The sequence below is a fragment of the Anser brachyrhynchus genome, assembly GCF_964034855.1.
Source record: "Anser brachyrhynchus genome assembly, chromosome: 3".
Lineage (NCBI taxonomy): Eukaryota > Metazoa > Chordata > Aves > Anseriformes > Anatidae > Anser > Anser brachyrhynchus.
In genome coordinates, this window is record NC_137696.1 from 27633960 (window position 1) to 27655661 (window position 21702).

At 40.3% G+C, this 21702-nt stretch overlaps 1 protein-coding gene across 5 annotated transcripts in view; it reads left to right on the forward strand.

Moving 5' to 3' along the window:
* The first annotated feature begins 7941 nt into the window (after positions 1-7941).
* DISP1 (dispatched RND transporter family member 1) overlaps positions 7942-21702 on the forward strand; it is an 89264-nt gene continuing 75503 nt past the window's right edge. Inside the window, exons 1-2 of one of the 5 annotated variants that reach the window (XM_080586659.1) lie at positions 7988-8123; positions 21552-21696. Coding sequence is in view for 1 of the 5 variants with exons in the window: in XM_080586656.1 (XP_080442782.1) it covers positions 7957-8123 (167 nt within the window). In the remaining 4 variants the exon portion in view is untranslated. Of the gene's footprint in view, positions 8124-8153; positions 8583-13814; positions 13975-21551; positions 21697-21702 lie in introns of those variants that run through there. The other 4 variants (XM_080586658.1, XM_080586661.1, XM_080586660.1 and 1 more) reach the window with 4 other exon arrangements.

Genomic DNA, 21702 nt, shown 5'->3' on the forward strand with positions numbered 1-21702 from the left:
TTAATTTTGGAAATGAATTAGGCATGAGCTCTTGCACTTTAGGGGCAACAGAGCTTCCCCTGAGGCCTGAAATGCCAGCTTGTGCCAGTTTGTTCTTTTAAAATGAATGTCTGCTTTGAAAAAGGGAATCTGTAAAATAAAAAGGCAATGTGCTTTTCCAAATTTTGGGTGTGATATAACAGAATTTTAAAAGGAGATCTTCAGCTCCACTGATGTTTCCTGTGATCTTCTGCTTGAGTTGGTTCTCATTAATCACTAAGCTCTCTGTGACTGTCCTAAATTTGAATATTTGATACACAAACCTATAAAATTACCTTTTATCAGGCTTGGATAGGGAAGGGAGTAACCTGAGAGCAGCAAGGTAACAGAGAAGGCTTTGTAGAAACCTCCAGCCTGAGAGAAACCTGAGCCAGAGGAGAATCCAGGTCTCCATAGGAGACTCCACCTCTGCCACTGATTTCTTGCAATTTTTTGCAAAAAAAGGTCCATTTCTAAAACATAATAGCAGATTAGCAGTTGGTGTTTGCATATTGTTGCTTTTCAAGATTTGTTTTAAATATGTTTTGCAGCTTCTGGCATTGCAAATGTCTCGGTGTTACTTCACCATGTGAGCTACAGGCTTAAATCAGCTGTAGTATGTATGTATGTAGTGGAGCCTCTGTTCTCAAAGTAACTGGAAGCACTGCAACAGCTGGCACCAGTCAGTGCTCCAAATATAAGATACCAAAGCTAGTTACCTTTTACCTAATGAATGTTTTACAGTTTTGTCTTCAGGAACACCGATATGGTGGAGAGTCTTTTGAGAGAAATGACACAGACTGCTTGGGTGAAAAAAGCCACCTTGGGGTGCATGGGTCAGTTAAGGATACAGTGGATTTTGCTCAAAGTGCTTTTACAAATGTTGATGAGGTTTCAGAACATGACCTGTGAAGTTTCTTGACTACGAAGAACTGAATGTTGCCATTCCAACATGTCTCTGATTAAAAAAATTTACGGGCTATTAATGACTCATTAGCAGGCCATGGCATAATGCATCTCCTCCCTTGACCATTTGCTTCCTATTTAACTGATATTGGACCTGCCATTAGTTGATACTTGTGAATATGGAAAACTTACTGCGTGGGACAGCACAGTGCATTTCAATATTCTGGTACACCTAAATCAGCCTGCAAAGTCCATCCTGCTTGGTTCTGGACTGCGGAAGATTTTTCTCATTCATCAGAGTAACAGAATGCAAAACAAAAAAAAAACAAAACAACAAAACCTTTAGCTGACTGAAAACATGTAAAATTTACCTTTTAAAATATTCAGTAAAGGAAGTGGTTAAACAGTGATGATCATGATTTCATGAATTCTTGCTTCTGTATTTTCTCTAGAAACTAAAACCTCAGTCAGTATTCATAACGAATTGGCTTTATAGATCAACCAACCTAATAAAAGAATATACTTATTCTAGCTGATGTGCTGCTTCACTCAGCTCCTTATGAGATACGGAGTATTGTCCTGAGCTACTTTTTGGTTACTCGCATGTGTTAAGAAAGTGAGAAGCACATCTGGAACAGTGAATTATGTAAAGTGTTATGCAGGATGAGTTTTCTGGACAATACTTTGAGTAGATTTCTAAATTATGTTTTTCCCTGACATATTCATGGCATTTGAGACAAAGCATGTTCAAAGTTTGGTTCTGCATGGGCCTGTGTGGTTTCTGGCTGGCTACACATAATAAAAAATTCACCAGTTGCTGCGTTGTCAGCTGAAAATGAAAATCAGTGCTGCTCTGTTGTACCTGCCAACCTTTTAATTCTGATTTTTTTTTAAAAGGGTTAGACTGAGTGCAATGGTTTACAGCATGAAGGTTTTTACAAGTATAACATTCCCCCCCCCCCCCCCGAAAGCTGTTTTCTTTCTGAGCTAGTCAAAACTAAGTTTCAGAAACACAGTCACTGAAAGCAGAGGTTTAATTCATCTGCATGCAAATTGCCATGATAAACCATGCTTGAGTCGCACAGGGAAGATTGGAAGTGACACAGCCTCCGAGCAAAACTGAAGAGTTCAGCTTATTTCTGCATAACAAGTGCCATAAGTGACTGAAAGCGATGAATTTTCCATTACTTTCTCACAGGCTGATGAGTATCTCGTTTCCTTGGCATTTCTGTTTCTTTCCAGTCTCAGAATTGGAGAGTTGAATTCTTCACCTTTCAATTCCTGCCGTATAAACCAGTGGCCAGCCTCAATAAACATCTCGGGTAAAATGGCACACTCCGCAGGCTTGTCTGTGCAACTGGAGGAAATATTGAAATTTAAACGATTTCCATTACACATCTCTGTTGTTTTGTGATAACTTTACTGCATATCAGATCCCAGGATTTTATATTGTAATATAAAGGTCAAATCAGTAGAATTTATTCCCACCAGTCATTCTCTCATCCATTGTTTTGTTTCTTTGTTTTGTTTTGTTTTTTGAGGGGTGGAGATTTTTGCTTCTAATACAGCAAGCCTTGAAAGTGACAGAGGAACCTGTTCATGAAGGATTTTTTTTCCTTTTTACAAAACTTCAGATATAGCCAATTCTGCTAATGAAGTTAATCTGTTCCCATGGCTTTGCTGAGCCCGATGCAAGAGCAAGGGATATCCCTTCAGTCCTGTATCCTGTGCCTTAGCCTTGGACTTGTGGGAATGCCTGACCACAGACCAGGATGGCTGGGAGGGTTCCTGCCCACAGCTGCAGGTCCACCCTCCTCCGGGTGATCTTGTCCTTGCTGCACAGCTGTTCAGCGACTGAGCTGCAAAAGCTACCCATAAAAGACAGCCAGCCTTATTAAAATATACCAGCATACACCACACCATGAGCTCCAGCAGTGACAAAGCAGCTGAAAAAAAGCTCCGGTATCAAATGTAGAACTTTTAGAGGGAAGAGTGGGAGAAAACACTGCAAGACAAAATCCAGGCAGGCATCTGGAAGTGACTTGTCCCCAGTACTCGTCAGAGCATCTCTGGAAAACAGGTGAAACAAATATGGGAATAACTGAACGCAGAATGGGCTAAAAGGTACCCTCTCTATTTCTGGGGAGAACCGAGGAAGGATTAGGTGGGTTATGAATTTACATTTCCCATTCAGCATCTGCGAAGAGCTTTGTGCCTTAAGTAAATCCCCTATACACCATTTATTTAATATAAACCATAGAATATCGCTCTGAACCACAGGCAGGCATTGACAGACTGGTACAGGAGATTCCTCTTAGGTGAATGTCTGCTTCCCTGCACAGCTCTGGGAAGTGTAGTAATGGTTTGGCAACGATTAGAGGCTCTCTACAGGATTTTTGCTTTGCTTTCAGTGCAGATATAGCAAAGCATGACTCCCGTATAGAAGATAAAAGGGATAATCTTGAAGGATTTGAGTCAATACTCAGTAAATTGAATTTATACTTGTGTCTCAGTCTAAACTGAATGTATTTAACTTCTTTTCAGAATCATATGCTCACTGGAGAGAAAATATATAGCTCTGCTGTTCCTCGTTCAAGTTCTGAGTTACCTTTTTAAATTAGGCATTCTGATTTCTTTTTTTTTTCTTTTTTTTTTTTTTCTTTCAGCTGGTGCCAATGCCTATAACACTGTCTAGGGGAGACTAGTCCTCTGCCTGTAGCACAATAAACCTTTGGGAAGGAACAGCCATTTCCACCATCAGTTCTGATGTTTCACCGTAAGGCAGAAGATGCCCACACCATACCTTTGCTCGGAGAGCAAAGGCTTTCTCGTGATTTCATGAGTAAGGGAAGCATAACAAAGGAAGCCGTTGCAGTCAGCCATTTATGCCTGGATAATACACACAGGAGGCTCCATTTCCACCCTCTCTGGCTTTTGACAGGCTAACTCTTTTTGCTGCTTCTAGTTTGTACCTGATGGTATTTATGTTGGCAACGTGGGCGTAAGGGTGAGAAAGAGGAAACTGGTGGCTGAGATCTGGAGGGAATCTTTAGGAGAGGGGAACACCTGTGAAACTGGGACATCAACTCAATTGGTTTCCATTTGTTGAAAATAGACTTGTTTGCTTTACTACTTTTATGAAAGCAATTGAAAGGTGCTTCTTCTTTTGTGGCATCATTTTCTTGTATTTTCTTGGCAATCCGGGAGCAATCATGACTATGGGCAAGTCACACTACTGATAATTGTAGAATAAAATTTTGGCCCCCAACATAACTACTTGTCTTTGTCGCTCATGGGTTGAGGCTGACGTGTAGGCAGCAGATCAATGTTGTTGATGTGTCTGGTGTCTTGTCTGATGTGGTGACAATTCTGTACATGCCTCCAGAAAAGGCAGCAGAGCTATGATGCATCCACCTTGTTCCTATGTTCTGGAAGCTCTAATTGGGGATCAAGTCTTGTTTTGTGAGGTGCTTCACAAATATCAAATAAAAGATAGTTTGCCAGTAGGAACCTACCTGTAGCTCACAGGAGATAATAAAAGGTCAGGCTCTGTAAGTGGTGTGGCAGCATTTACGCCTCCAGATGAGCTGGCAAGGACACAGCAGCCATGAAACAGAGAGCTGAGTCTTGTGTACCACACAACTTCCAACGATACCCCACGTTCAAAACCCTAGTGACCTAGCTAGCTTTACACTTAAGCAGTGAGAGATCATTTCTGGCATTCCCCCCCAACATTGCTAAAAGAGCGAGATTTTCTAGTTGCTGACAAAAAATAAAGAAACTCTGGATCCCAGTCTACATCCTTGTTCTTTTACTAGCCATTTAAAATACCTGTCCATGAAAACAGCTTGCTGCTCTTTCATCTTTCTACAAAGGTGGGTTCTAATGCGATGTTATAAGGAGCCTATGCTAAGTGCTTTGACAAAAAAAACATGCAGACTCTGAAATGAAATCTTATTTACTGTGGTGTTATTAAAGTGCTAAATAAACAGACAAGCTCAGAAGGGCTGGTAGGATGTGGGCGGGTGAATAAATGAGCTTTGATGCTGATGTCAGTCAATGCTAATTCCTATCCTTTGAAGAAAATATGATAAACACAGCTGCCAGGAATGTAATCTGAAATTGCTCTAATTAAATTAAATTTTCACTGGAAAGAAAGTAGCTAAGCACCTTGCTTTGTTTCCTTTCTAACTAGACTAATTCAGATAATAATTCTAATTCAGATAATAATTAGTTTTGGATTCTTTGATGAGTAGGTAGGAGAGTAGGGTTTCCTTAAACGCTGCAAGAAACTATTGTATGAAATACTGTATTCATATTCCTTTTATTGTATTTTCCACCTAGAATTTGTATCTTAATTTAGAATCTTTGATTTTCAAGGGGGAATTATCTGTACTGCCTGATAAACACTTACTTCACTGAAACATGGTCAGACTTTTTAATATCCTCATGTTCTTCTCCTAAGTTTATGCATTTAATACTAAAGAGGGATCAAGGGTGCTTTCGATGGTTATGAACTATTTAACTACTGCTCGTGGATGGAGGTTGAGGATAAGAACCAAATGTCAGTATTGAGAAAAATATCAAGGGAGGAAAGATAAGAAAATAAAGACAGACGATCTCTGGATAATCCCTCATTTTTTGTCTCCCTGTTTCAAAAAAGCATCTCACTCGCTTTTGCAGATGCATTAAATGATCAGTCAGTCCAAGCTTTGCAATTTTACTTTGTAAGTAAATTTTTTACTGGGTTTTGATGGATGGCAACTCCTTTTTGGGTGGGATCTGAAAATGAAGTCGGGTTATCTCAGTTCTCCTTTCTTTTCCTTTCTTCTCTTTTGCAACTGTTGTTTGATGAAGTGATTTAATTAGTTACCGAGAACAGAATAACCAGAAGTAAATAACTGCAATATATATATACATATACACATAGATATGATTCGTGTTATTGATTTTAAATTATATAAAAGTTGTGTTCGAATGTAATGCTATAAAATAAATATATGAAAAGATACATTTATAAAATTGATATATATGTATATGTTATTAATTTATAATGATACTTTCTATCAGAGCCATCTTTCAGTTTCCAAAATATGTTAGTTATGGCAAATTGATCTGACGAGGAGGAATCCCATTAGTCACTTCTTTTCCAAAGTTGAACACTAGATGGCACTGGAAGACAGGAGCCGAGAACTGTAAATTTTATTTTTTTAATTTCTCGAGGTTCCTGTACTTCAATGGAGGATCACTGAGGCATAAATAATATTCTGTAGATATATTTTGTGAGTAAAAAAAAAACAAAAAAAGGAAGGTGTCACATGAATTACAGAATTATACCAGATGACTGAGTAGTCAGTCACTTGAGCCTAGAGAAGAAATCAGCACAATTAGAGATTAAGTACCAGAATGTGGTATTAAGTGACAAGACCTGACAGCAGGGTCCCTCTGGAGCAGGAGGGGCTGAGCTCTACTCTTCCACTTGTTCTTGCTGCTTCACAGGAAGATCTCTTCTTAAATTCACTTGCTCTTTCCCATTTACTGTTGCATTCCTGGCATGCTGCTTCAAGTCTGAGTCTTGACAGAGTTAAATATGTCAACTTTCACAGCATTTTTTGTCTGATAAAGCACAAGTTATTGGGCTGATACAGCAGATGTTGCTGGCATTTAGGATGAAATCTGAGCCAGAATGCAGAATTATAATGAGCCTTTAATAAAAACCATGTTGAGTGAAGAGGGAGAGGGAGGGAATCAGTGTCTCTGACTCAGGCTGCCAACCCTGACTCCCAAACCCTGGGTGTTTCACATGCTTCAGAGTGACCTTTAAAGAACCAATTATTCTCACAACGGGATTAAAACCTAGCAGCCTGTCGTGTGCAAGGGATCACTGCAGATTTTCTAGTATTTTGTTCTGGTCTTAAAAATCATGAATATGTAGTTTTACATCAACTGCAATAGTAAGCCCTCAAAGGTTAGGCAATACCATGTCTGCGAGTAACAATGGAACTGTATTTTGGCCCATTCTGTGTGCTAAATGAGGCAAAGATGCTTTTGGACAAAACGGGGCATGATCATGCAATTAAAAACTAACACACGTGCAAGGCAGCACAATTATGACTGTGGCAAGCTTTTCCTGGGATTTCAGCACTTGATTTGTTTATCCAGATGCTCCTTGCTATGTGTAATTTCATATACACTACTAGGTGGTGTTTGTGTGTGTGTTTTTGTTGTTTGTTGGTTTGTTTGTTTGTTGTTGTTGTTGCTTTTGAAAGAGTACATACAATGTGACTCTTCAGGCCCCATTGTGGTGGGCAGAGAAGGGATTTGTGAAGATGAGTTATATCTGGAAGGAAACAGCCCTGGGATTGTTGGGGATTTGGCTGCTGGATCCATGACCAAGGGTTGCCCAAGCTAACCAAGGGTCCTCATCATGGCTTTTCTATTCCTGCTCTTCCCAATATCTCTGACATGTTCCCTGTCTCACCATGGTGTGAAGGTCCCTCTGAGACCAACCCCAGTCTGAGAGACTTGGTCTCATCTCTTTACTTGAAATTCCTCAGGAAAATCCCATGTCTTCAGATGGTAAAATTACATTCTTTTCCTCGTGGTAATTTTCTTACTGAAAAAGCATTCTTTTAACCCCTGGTATGACTTTCCATCTGTTTAGATCTCTGCTTAAAACTGTGAATGTTATAGCACACTGAAATACCCTTTCTTGGGAGAATATTAGAAAACACCCATTTACGCGCACCTTGTGGCATGCTGTTCCTATTTGGTGCTTTACGCTTGCCGCTCCGACAGAAAAACTCACGTCAGGCTTTTGCTTCAGAACCGTGTTCCTTCATTTTTATAGGTATTGGGTAAGTACTTGAGGGCAGCCCATGAACTGATAGACTCGCGGCCTATTTTTTTTTATTATTTTTTGTTTTTTCCTTGGGTCGCCGCGAACCCCAAACTGTCGAGGGCGTCAGCTCCCTCCCCTCAGCGCGCCCCGCGCCGCACTCAAGATGGCGACCGGCAGCCGCCGCGCTCAACATGGCTCCCCGCCCCGTGCCCGCCCCGCTGGCGGTGACTTCCGTCCGTCCCATGGTAACTGCGCCACGGCGGAGACGCCGCGGATCCCCCTCGCTTCCTGCCGCGACACCGGGCTCAGGCGGGGCGGCCGCGGCCGCCTCGGGGACCCCGCCGCGGGCAGCCCACAGGTAGGCGCCGCCGCCCTCTCCCCTCAGCGCGGAGGGAGGGGAGCCCGCCGGGGCGGTGCCGGTAACGGCCGCGTCAGCTCAGCCGGCTGCGGGGGCGCCGGCGGCTCCCGTCGCCCTCGGTCTGTCCTCGGGCAGCCGGTAAAGCCGATTCTCTTCAGGAGCGGGAGGAAGAGTTAGCTGTAGTTACTTGAGGCGTGCGTCTGTAGGGCGTGCGTGTTTTAAGTGAACAAAGGCTGTCTGATCAGAATTTCCAGTAGCCTGTTGAACAGCTGTAGAACTGCCGGCTTTGACAAATGAACAAAAGAGCTCCTGTTACAAACCTGTAAAACAGTAACGAGGCATTTAGGATCCTAGTGCATCCAAATTATCAATGGGCTTGTTATTAAACGTGCTCAGATTTAAACGTGTGGACTGGTAGAACTGCAAGAGAAGAAGGGGGCAAGGAAAAAGTTGGGACAGGTGAGGACGCAGGATCTTTTTGAGAGAGAATTCCTGACTGGCCAAAGGGACAGGAGCCAGAAGCAGCCAGCCTGCAGTTGTGGAAGAGATCAAGTGTGAAACAAACAAGGGGGATAACTTGTCTTTGCAGCGGGGAAATGTTTATTAGAAAAATATAGATACTTTAAATATTAGCATTTATAGGCTTTTGCTGCGACTACTTAAGTTTGTGGTAACTAAATTGTTGTCTGTAACAAATAATGTTTATAAACGTTTACTCAAAGGAAAATATATAATAAATATAACTTGTGTTACTTTAGTTTTCCAGCAGCTCCTAGCAGCTGCAGCTAGTATTTAGAAGATGCAGTGCTGATTGCTGAAGGTACACATGAACTGAGATACAAATTAATAAGTTTAACTACCACCACCAAAAAAAAAAAACAACTTAATGCTTTACTTAACATTAAACTGGAAGCTTACCCAACACAGCAGCCTTTGCCCCAAGCATTCTGTTTAGGGACAAAAATGTATGCCATGGCTGTTGTATTAGATATTTTAGAAATCATTAAATAAAAGGCAAACCTGAATTGTACAGGAAGATATCCTGCTTTACAGTGAGGTGAGCAATATCCTGTAGTAATATAATAGCCTAATTTGAGAATACTGTTATTTTGAGGCTGAAAGCTTAAACGTGTCACATCAGTTAAAAGCAGGTGGATGTTGAAATGAGGGCCTGATACTGTAGTGGTGCAAAATATGGAAGACCACATTAGGATCTGAGACTCTATAGCATAAATCAGGAAGCTTTTTTCCCTTTTGGGGCCATTGTCTGTACGTAGGAAGTAAAATGCGGCCGTTGGGTTTTTCTTTTTTTTTAATCTGCTTTTGAAAATCACTAGAGCAGATTTAAGGCTGTTTTTGCGTTATAATTTGATAAACCACCAGTGGTTGTTCACCTGCTCTGAGCCTGGAGGAGAGTCGTGCTGGTTTGGGCTTTCCTGCGTGTACACCAGTGACTTTGCCTTTTCTGGCTGATTAGTTGATGAGACATGACTTCAGGAGGAAGCTTGCTTGTTCTTAATTTTAAAGCATTGCTGAGAAAGTTGTTTTTTTTTTTTTCCTTTAACTGGCTTTTCTTTTTCCCTTACCTCTTCTTTCTGAATCTGCTACTGTTACCAATTCCTGATTCTGTTGGAGAAAGCCACGTGAAGCTGTTTTTGACTGATCAGAGCATTACTGTAGCAGGAACAAAAGATGTTGATAGGGGGAGAGCAGTCCCAAAGGGCGCTGAGAAGAAAGAGATGGAATTCAGCTTAGTAGCCTCCAAAAAAATCTTCTCACAGAAGAGGTGAAAAATAAGACTATAAAAGAACAAAGGTAAAAAGAACATGTGAAAACACTTAGTTCTCATAATGTTACCCTTTCCCATGAGGAGACTTTTGAATGGCTTTCATAGTAATGTTTCTCATATGTTAACCATAGATTTGAGCAGTAAGCTTTACTTTTCCTCTAAGCCTTTAACAGAGATGACTGATTTATTAGCTTTGGTAGAAGTATAGAATTACTTTCAAACTTTGAAATACATAATAAGCACCTCAGATAATTAGCAAGCATGCTGCTATCTCTCTTCAAAGTGATCAATGGAATTAATTTGGTTTTGTAACCATGGCTATTTTCTTGTTCAGTGACCATATGGTATTTCTGAGTTTAGTGTTGCTTCCCGTGAGCAGCTTTTACAAAGTCAGCTGTGCCTTGGTGTGAAGTGCAACAAAAATTAAACACTCCTGGAAGGTGTGAAAATGCTCTTTCTGATTTAAGGAGGAAAAAAGTGATTTTTCTTATGTCCTAAAAAAGCAGGTTGCTTTTACTGCTTGGTGTGAGAGAGTGGACTGTAGCCTCTAAATCATATGCTCAGTGAGACCATAATGCTAAAATAGCCAAAACTTTCAACTCCTGCTTGCTTGATGCAGAGGTTTTTAATAAAAATAGCTATTGACGGATTGATGTCTTGTTATAAACAAAATATTTTTTAGCTTTACTGTAAAAATGAAAGCTCTGTTACAGTAACTTACCTTTCTACAGGGCTCTCTTTTTAATAAGGTTTAATACACTGATGCTGCTGTTGCATGTCTTGATGTTGGTAGAACAGCAAGTGAAATTTCCATCCGAATCTTGATTTTTGAGTATTGCAGTAGTCAAAGGTGTGCATTTATCTATCAAGTAACTTTTGAAACACCAAATTTGACAAATCAAGAGTTTTTTGAGAAATGTTCTAGGCATCAAAGAACGCGATCCATCTGACTTGGTGAAAACTGGAATGACAAGGAAGATGCCCTGGTTAGGAAAACACGAGCTATGTGTGAAGAAACTTTATAACAGTAAAAGGTGTGGTGTTTTTTTTTAGGGTATCCTCTGCTATCTGCGTGGCTTAACTTTCTTTGTGAGAGATTCTCTAGTGTGCAATATTAACACAAGTCACAGAACCATTAGGGTTGGGAAAGACCTCCAAGATCATCTGGTCCAATCTGGCTGAGAGATTGTGGGAAGGAGAGCCTGTGTCAGGTGGTGGACTGGGAGGGAAAAGATGTAAAAGCAGAGGCAATCAGACTGGATGAGTTGGGCAGAGGAAAGCAAGGAAAGGTGCTGGGAATGGAGGGGGTGGAATCAAAAGAGATTAAAAGTTGCTGCTGGTGATATGGGATAGCATAGACCTCACAGGAATAAAGGTCTGTGGGGAGGGAAGGTGGTGTTGAGGAGAGACACAAGGAGTAACCAATTGGCAGCAAAGTTGAAATTAGGTAGAAATAGATCTGAAAGGAGGGGGAGGCGCCAGAACTGGTGCCTGTAAGGTGCCTGGTCTTGGGGAAGGGGGTGGAGGTGTGAACAGGGGCATGCAGAGCCGGGTGCTGTGAGGGGAAACTGGAGCGCTGAGGTGCGGACCTGGGGGCCTTGTGGCATAGAGACAGCACGCAACGTGTGGCCCAGGGTGAGAGGAACTGTGCGGGTACCCCTGGAGCGGGGTGTCCTTGGTGGTGCGGAGCCTGAAGCGGTAGCTGCAGTGTGCTCAGCTTCCAAAAGCTGAGAATGAAATGCTTTCTGCCCCCCTTTTCTTATTCCTCCCTCCACATCTTTCTTTGGTAAAGGTGGAAAAACTTGCGATCTGGTGGACTCAGCCCATGTCTGGAAATTATGTTAGCCTTCTGTTTTCAAGTCTCTGAAGAAAGGTCTTGCTGTGTATCTTAATCTGTAGCACCAACTTGTTTTTGTAGAAACAGGCAAACACAGCATGATAAAACCATTCTTGTGCTGTCTCTAGCACAACATAATTCTTGTGCTTTGTAGCATGAATTAATAAAAATGACTGAATTAAGCCATAACTATTAGCAGATGGATACTGTGTTTTATTCTTCTGTAGTCTCTCCTTGTTAATGATCTTGACATGCAGATAAATGGTAATGAGCTGGTCCTAGCTTTAATAGGAGGAAATGTATTCCTTGTCATCTGAAAACGTTTACTTTCCAAGATCAAGCGTGCATTCAAAGCAATAGTGCCTTCTTGTGCAGAGCCACGGCGTTCAGGAATTGAACTACTGTTATTTCTGCATTGTTACAGAATTAAAGCTTTGGAGGGCCAGAGATTCTTATCTTTTACCTTTATGTGACTAAGGTTGGTCAAGGGCTGTAAACAGTCTTCTGTTTTAGACTTCCTGATACTTCTCTATGCCGCTGCCATCCTTATGAAAGCATAAAGTGTGCCTATTGGAGCTGGAGCAAGGAGTAAATCTCAAAGGCAGTAAGTCGTATTGCTACAACTAATACTGTGCTTGTTGCTTGCTTTTCAAAATTGTTTGCTATTTTCCTGAGCATTTGAAGAGAATTGATGAGCATGACTTCAAGTTTGAATGTTCAAGTGCAATATAATCATCTTCTGACTTGCACTTGTTTAATCAATTAGTGTTCTTTAAAAATATTTTGGAAATAATGACTAATGTAAGAAATTGATTCTTTCCATGCATATGTCTCTTTAAGACTTCTGAACCAGTGTCGTGTTTAACTGTATGTGTAACATACACATTTTTTTTACATTTTTAACTTAGGGAAGATGCGTTTTCCACTGTTATGTGTTCAAGCTGCCTTTTGTGAAGTGCCTGTCTGATTAAATATTTATATACAGGATGGAGCATCAGTAGTGAGATTAGAGAAGATGTATTTTGTAAACATAAAATCTATTCTACCTGGAATGTGAGTGGAATGATGCAGCTCAGATTTCAGTTGTGCTGCAGGGAGTGCTGGAACTGAAGCATTTTTTTGTGGGGCCTCATCTGTGCTCTTCTGTGTTACACACATTGCTGTTAACTGTAAGATATTGTGGGTGCTTGTTGCCTACAGATGGGAATGAAGATAATTTATCTCTGAAGATAGTGAAGACTTAAAGTGAGCCCAAAAGTCTTAAGATTTTTCATGTTTCTGTTGTCTGAAAGTAGTTACTTTCCTCAGCGATGTGGCTGATGGGAGCCATTTCTGAAGGTAGAAATAGTTAATATTGAAACACCCACATTGGGCAACAGTTCTTAGAGTTGAACAAGAACTTGATGAAGTGCAGTTACCTTTGGGTGGAAGGAAGGAGGGGGATTTTGAGAACCAAGAGTAATTAATTAAAGATTCTTGTGGTTATGATGTTTTGAGCTTAGAAAATTTCATAGTGCTGTGTCACATAGTTCGAATACGTAAGTTAAAATATTTTAATATGTATGCTGTTTTAAATAATTATATAAAGCTGAAGGGAGTTTTTCCTCTTGGAATAAACTTTACCCTAGTCTGAAACATGTGTTCTCACTTATTGTCAATAGTTTCTTTAATACCATAAAAAAAAACCTCCAGCAGGTATTGCAAGAATTCAGTAACTTAATCTTAACTCTTTGAAGTTAAATCATGTGAAATGTATGTCATGCTGATACCCTTATAAAAACATAATAGAATTAAGAGCAATTAAAACTAGAATTATTAACGTAGGTTAGAAATCACTTTTACAAAAGTAAAGTCTGAGGTCCTAAAAATGCAAGTTTTGTAGGCCTGAATTAGTCGTCATGTAAGTTTTTGACAGTGAAAGTTTACAGTGGGGGGGAGAAAAAAGGAGAATTTGCATTAAGAACAATATAGTATTAGCAAATATATCATTGGGTGATGTTTATACATAAGGGCTGGTGAAGAAGGCAGTGTAGTGGCTGGCCAGACCCTGTAACTCTCTTTCCAGGACATCTGCTGACCGGCTGCATCAGTGAGCTGTCTTTCTCTGCTTAATCTGCTGCGAGGCCAAGCCAGTTTAAGATCCCTGTGAACGCAGGACTTTGGCAACTTGTTCTCTGTCTGAAAGTGGTAGAGATGGCATCAGTGGGAAAACAATTACTCGCTTTGTAAGTAGTGCTGTTGAGTTATGACTAAGTATATTGATTTGCCTAGCCAACACAAACTCCAGGCAGATTTTTTTTTTCCGTGGCCTTTCCACAAGAGGGTCACGTGGCTGTTTGTTATTGCCTTGAATGCTAAGCTGTACAAACCCAAGTGCTTTATGGTGAAACAGAGGGGTTTTAAAACAGTTTTTTGGAAACAGATTTTCATTACCGAGGTGCAAAGAAGGTGGATGGCTGTGGGGACTTGGTCCTCCTTAGCTTTTCAAAATCTCTTACTTTGCAGAAGCTCTACCTTCTGTCTCAGCTTTACTGATAATATACGCATACAGAGATATTGACTTTCAGAAATTAACTTTTTTCTTTATCTACGCAGGAGAGGCTAGCTTCTATTTGCTTGCGCCAAACATATTTTTGTTTTATTATTAAATTGGCATCTTTTCCTCTAACACCCAAAGGCTATTTGAATATACTGTTCCAAGTTCCTTGCTGCATTTATAACTTAGGCTGCTAAATCTGTGAAGAACATAACTTGAAGCTGTAATAATGGGATTGTGAGATACTGAGGCTTCTTCCTATTTTTGAGGCCCCCCAAAAATTGAGCTCCAGCTTGTCTACCCTACCTTTCAGTACTGCCCTCTCCCTCTGAGAGAAGCGATAGGCAGGCAGTCACTACCTTAGTGTCAGAGGTTGAGTTGAAATGTAGCAAACTGGTAATAGTGGGTCTGAATGATAGCCCAAAATGAATATGCTGCTTTGTGCTTCAAGGCTTAATGCAAGCTGTTTCTGTGAATGCTGTTAAGAGAATATTCTGTGGTATCTCTTTTGCCTTCACTGGGAATATGTATTCATATTTTTGTTACAAACTTTATTCATTGTATTACAGCTCTAACTAATTAGAATGGCCAGGGCAGAGTAGAAAACAATTAATAGTAAGCAAAAAGACTGAACAAAGTAAATATTTATGTTGGTAGTTCTTAATAAGTACTCATTTATGTATGAGCTGCTACTGGATAGTCTCTGATAAAACATGGGCAAAAGGCAGCACCTGTGTCTATTAGAGGGGGCAGGACAGGTTGGGTGGTGGGAACTGATTCAGCCACTTTGTTCCATTGCGTAAGTTCTTCTTTCTCCTTGCTATCTTGTATTTCAGTGAACTTAAGACTTGTATAGACTAGCTTGATGTGACTCTGACCTATAATTTGCAAGTCAGGTAGTTGTAGATATGGCTGCCACATGCAACAGCTGTGCTCTTACTGCAGGTGATGCTCTAGGTTGTGATGACAGCGCTTGTTGGGAAGTACAAATCAGAAATTTCTGCCATAGCATGCATCCCAGAAATGTGGTTTTGCTTCCTTCTTTGCAGATTCTTGATGCTGATAGGCTCATGGCCGAAGCCCACACAATTGCTAAGATGGCAAAAAATTACTTGCTTTGGTTATCTTTATGGTTTGCAAGTTGAATGAGCTCTACACGTGGTCAGATGTACACAAGAGCCATCAGTGCAGCTTAACCAGAACAGGAGGCAAAAATATGTCATTTAGCATTTGTGAACTACTTAGTGACCAGTTAGATCACTTCCATCTAACATACGGCTTTGTTTTCCCAGTTTATCTGACTGGACTATTGATAACTTGAATATAAGATGGTGCTGGATGTTTACTAAATTAGGGTGCAGACAACTAATAGCAGAGCTGAGTGGTGAAAGTATTTGAAGAAATCATTTGTTTGCAACCTTTTTGGAAAAGGTTAGCTTGGGTGAACTTCTTTTCCTCCAGAAAAATACATTTAATGTGTTTTCATGCTGTAATGGAAGTACAGATTTTTCACTATAAACTTGCTTAAGAGCACATGTTGGCTGAGGTCATAGCTCTGACACAGAGGTAAAGGCATGTTAATTTTAAAATCAAGATTAAAAGGTCAATGTGGTTAAATTATAGAGAAGCATGATATAAAGGCGTTATTCTGTACAACACCTAAAACTAAGCTATTTACACTAGGGTGTTCCTGTCTTCAGAAAGTGTTCTTCTATGGGCTGTCTGTCTGTTTGCCATATTTGATACTCAGGACATCATCTTCAGTTTACTGCAGTTCAAGGGCACGGGGTAGTGTACTTCTAGAGCAGTTTATTTGATGGCAAGAGTAATAAGGAAGTGGCCTGCTACAAGCTTACTATGGATAAACTGCAATTATACCTTTCTTCAGAAACAGAAGTATGAACTTTCCTCAGATAAGCAGTTTTGTGTTTTCCATTATTTTTCTTATCTGAAAAAGGGGAGAAATTCAGCCAAGGTTATTTTGCTTCACCTGGTTTCTGGCTGCAGAGGTGTATTAGTTTCCATATAAACAGGTGGAATTGCTTCAAGAGGGGTGGGTTAAAAAAAAAAAAAGAGAAAAGAAAGTACCTGCATCGAAGGAGATGGCCAAGAACTACCAGGGAACGGGAGGCTATTTGTGAAAACACAGGAATAAATATGAACTATTTTATAAGTTGTTTTTTTTTTTTGGGGGGGGGGGGAGGGAGTACAAAGGTGGTAAATGAACATAAATGTGGATTTCCTCAAAACCAAATTGTCAAGCAGTCAAATCTCCTTCCCTAATATGCTATCAAGTCTTGTGGCTTTGGGAGACATTAATGTGTTTTGAGTTTAATGAGGCTATTCTAATGATATTACCTATATGAAAAAGCAGGGAGGTGCTTCTCTAAGTACCATAAAGTTGGTGGAAAAACTTTAAATAGTTCCATGGATCAATGTCAGACCAGAAGGTTGTCTAGACTGAATGGTCTCTGCAGGGTTCTCTCACTAATTTTGACTTAAGTGAAAAGTTAAGGCTGTATAGCTTTAGCAGCAGATGATAGCTAGCTGGGGGTCACTGCCTGTGTACTGGAAAACATTTAGGGTTCAGAATGATTTGAAGAAGCTTGAAAAGTAGTCTGGGGAAGAATATGCCTTTCAGATTAAGCAGAGAACCTTGGATCTTGTCCTTATTGATGATTTCCATACAACTAGACAGTGGAAGAATGAGTTCTATGCAAAGGGTATGGGGAATATTGCAGTCAAACTGGATGTGCTTCTGTTAGCATAAATGTTTCAAGTAAAGCCAGATATACTGAAAAACACAAGCAGGATAACCCTATAAATGATGTGACAGTCGTTTACTTAAGGTTTAGGCATTTTACCTCAGGAAAAGCTAGATTACTTCTAGATTATAGAAGCAAGTAAAGAGAAGAGTCTTGAAAAATATTTTCTATTAAAAATTAGAACAGTTTATTTTCTATAACAGAAGGGTATAGGGAGAAGGAAGAGTTGTGTTCAACTGAGATATCAAAAAAAAAGAGTGAAGTACTCACTATAGTCATTCTAAAGATTGAACCACCAGTAATGGGTTTAAGCTGCAACAAAGGTGTATAAATGGATACTAGGAAAAAAAGTGAATCATTGGAACGGATTGGTACAGGAGGCTATGGTATTTCCATTTGTAGAGTGCCTTTTGAGGCGTGGATTAACTATGTCTAGACCATACTTTCCTAATCCAGTTTTGAGAGCATGGATTAGCTGATTTATTGAACTTTTTCCAACCTTTATAGCACTAGAAAATCCTGGCTAGTTTCTAGAAAGCTAGGCCATACAAATTAAAAAGGTATCCAAGCAGTTAATAGCATTGGGTCCATATTAATCATTTTCTTATTTTGTGCTAATGCGTCTTGCTATCAAAATAGCACATCTGTACTCCCTCATTTCTACTCCCTACCCTTCAAAGAAAAGTAATATTGCATAATGGGGAAAATACTTTTATGTATCTTCTGGCTCAGTTCCACTTCATGACTGTAAATATTGAATTGATATGCTAAGTGCGTATACCAGTGGCTAAAAACTTCCAGAAAAATGTCTTCAACTTCATACAGAATTTTGGGGATAAGGCAGAAATTACACTCATCAAACCCCATGGTAAGTTTGATACCAAACTCAGATTTCAGACTGCATTACTCAGTTAAAATTGAGCTATAAAACAAAACATTCCCTCATTAGCAGATGCCAGCCTCTATCTTGCATGCACTTCTTCTTGGGACTAGCAATTATGATGCACAAGTAAGGGGCAGTGCAGCCTGGCACCAGGAATTGGGGCATAGGAGACAGAACTGTCAGCATCGGCATCTTCATCTTAGATATGGCATTGAATTATGATTTGCTGAAGGGCATGTTTAATTCTTGGCCTTGCTTTCCACGCAAAGAATGTAATGCTCTAAGGATTAATTTTTCTCTGTAACTACAGGTATGAAAATTCTTCAGATACATATCTCTTTGCATTAAAAGCTAGTATGTGAGCTCAAGGTTTTTTTTCATTCTTGGATTCTTAAGTTGTTTGAATTCATCTGTTATGGTGTCTTCGGGTTAAAGAAGAACTGGTTAAAATTCCAGTAGCTTAAAAATATCTATCACAGAGTTACTGTTCACATTTCCCCTAATCTTTGTATATGGAAAAATCCTGCCTGTTTTCTTCTTTTGCTCTGTTCTTCCCCACTACTGCTAAAGATAGGTCCTTTGTCAAAGAGTTCAACTGTATGGCACAGTTGCTTGATTTCATTCAAGATTTATAAGGGTGCAGAAAGCTTACAGAATTTGAGTCTTATTGGAATCCCAGTTCTATTATATTGCCTAGCCTTCTTTGGTGAGGAGGTTGTATCTGTATAAACTGATGCGACTTGTAGCAATAAAACCTTCCTATGGATTTTTTTAAAATTTGAACTCTCTTAAGAGACTTGGGGGCATGCTGGTACGACTTAATGCTACTTAGACAAACCAGTAGTGTTGAAGAATGAGAGGGTGTGGGGGGTCTTTAGGGCAATGAAATAGCTTTTTTTTAAGCTGGTAGCATCAGACTGAAATCCCTGTGGGCTTCTTTCTGCAGGTGTGGGTTTTAAGTTAGGTCTCTGCTGACATTTACATTCAAATTTATTATTACAGTGTCACCCTACGCGGTTTATAATTCCTTCAGTGTATTGTGTGTGAAAGAACTGGCATCATTTTTTAAAAGGTTATGTTGAAGTCTAGTTTCCACAGCACAAGTTGCCATGGATATGTCAGGATCTTAATGTTTGTTTACAGAGGAATGAAGGAGAGAAGGTTCATGCTAGCTGTTCTCAAATTAGTGTTCTGTGTCCAAATGATGCTGTTCTCATTGGGAGTTAACTGGATGGTGAACATAAGTTCTGTCTACTTGAAAAATAGATTAAGTTCACTCTGGAATGAGTTAATGCAGAGATGTCCACATGTGTATCTTCATTTTGTACTAGCTTTTTAGTTGTCCAGGTGTGTGTCTAGGTTGCTTCTTTGCTCTGCAGTAAAATAAGTGTAGTTGTGTGCCCTACAGTACTTTGGAGGCATGTCAATTAGTATTTAAATATATAGACAATATACGTGCAGAGCCCAGGAATCAAGGAATGCAGCATTGTCACTGCAAAACCTGCTGGGTTTTATGCATCTTCATGAAGCAAGGGAAGGCCTGAGTTTTCCTGTGATCTGGGAAAAGGGGGTGGTGACTTCTGCCTGGCTAACAGCTGGCATAACAAGAAAATTAAACCATAAATCTGCTGCATACGTAGATTAAATGCCTGGGAGAGCCTTCTTGCATAACACAACACTCAAAGTATGTTTTGGGTCTATTCTTTGCCTTTTAAACCATCTGCTTAGCTTCTTCCTAACTCCCACTTTACTTTTCTCCTCTTCCAAAATAAGTATGACAGAGATGAATGTGTTCATGCAAGCACTCAAATCTTGATTCAGAGAATGGTGTGCTGACTTTCAAGCCCATGCAAACTACCTGCACAGCCTGCCAGACCCTGCTATTGCGTACCCACTAAGAAAAGTGCACGTTTAACAAAGGAGTCAAATGGTAACTTGCTCATCTCCCAGGTCACGCTGGATGAGACATAAGGAGATATGTTTGAAAGCTGAAGGAATTAAACCTCATCTTTGTTATAGTGAAGATACAAGTAGACTAAATACTGCTGTCTTACTCTAAGCTGTACAGTCCTTAAGGACAAGGCTAACAACTCCTACAGGACACATGGTTAGTTTCCTTGTCAGAAGAAGCTGAAAGAGAAGCCAAATGTCAAGAGGCAACATAGTGGAAAAGGTGAATGTCCTTATGTGAAAAGTGAAAGAAGAATAAGGAAGAAAAACATATTAAAGAAGCAGCCCCATAAAAGATCGTTGACTATGTTAATGAGGCAAATAATTAACTGCAGTTTTCTTGGTAAAATTGAGCCCTGTGTGCATGTCAAGATAAACATATCATTCTGGAACTCCACTGTTGTGATGGCTTTGTCCCATCCCTCTTCATAGGCAAAGGAAAGTTTCTTTACAGGGATAAGCTTGGGCATGATCTCTCGTCACAAGTGTAGCACAGTGCTGGGTACCAATTGCTTCCCATGCCTAGTACAGTTCTTCTCTTAGCCAAACATCCAGTCACTAGTGCGTGGGGAAAACTTTATTTCATAGAGCAGTGAGGCAAAATGTAGTCCAGTTTGCTTGGACAAAGTTCTGCTTCTTTGGGAAGAAAGTGAACATAAATTGAAAGAGCCATTATTACATGTATAGGATTAATTGAAGGTACTAGAGTAATAATTGGAATTACTGAGAAATGCAGCTTCCCGGCTTTGCATTTTCATTCAAATTCATTCAATTCAGCAAGATGTTTTAAAATTTATGAGATTTATGCTTTGTGCAGTCCATGCTTATTTCATGATGCTAAGTTGTAGCTCAGCAATATCAGCTATCTGCTGCTAATCATCAGTGACCAAATGCTCTTGGGTTAGTTTGCTTCTTTGGCAGTTCAATTTCAAGCCTCTTTTCCAAGTAGATTTCTAGATGTGTCGTCTTTTTTTTTTTTTGGATCATCCCATATGTCTGTCTTCGATACCTGGAAATAGTGCTATAGTGAGAAAAGCCACTTGGGCTAGTGACGGGAAGAAAACCCAAAGAGCTACGTACATCTGTTGGATTACCTCATTTTGCATCAGTCCTCTTGGCCAGACCCAACAGCTGGCTAGCTTCCAGAGCTAATGCTACCAGCCATCAAGATCGTCTTCAGCCTTGAGAAGAGAAGACTGAGAGGGGATCTTAGTAATGTTTACAAATACCTTAAGTGTGGGAGACAGAGGGATTTGGCCAACCTCTTTTCAGTGGTTTGTGGGGACAGGACAAGGGTCAATGGCCACAAAATGGAGCACAGGAAGTTCTGCACCAATGTACAAAAGAACCTCTTCACGGTGAGGGTGATGGAGCACTGGAACAGGCTGCCCAGGGAGGTTGTGGAGTCTCCGTCTCTGGAGATATTCAAGGCCTGTCTGGATGCCTACCTGGGCAACCTGCTCTAGGGAACCTGCTTTGGTGGGGGGTTGGACCCGATGATCTCTGGAGGTCCCTTCCAACCCCTACGATTCTGTGATCCTGAATATTCATGGAGCAATGTCTATTAAATGTTTTCAGATTTCCTTTAATGTGTGGTGAGAAGCCTCAGATGCACAGTCAGGGAAAAAATATGAAATACTAACTCAATGTTCCTTTCTTATTGCAAAGGGATGACAGCTCCTGTGACGGTGTCGATATGAAGGAAGTTGAGCAGCCACCTTGTTCCTAAGCTGGACTTCTCTCCATATTACCGTTGTGGAGCAGCTCAAGTGGTACGACATACTTTGAACCAACTACTGAAGGAGGTAAAGAGGTAAAA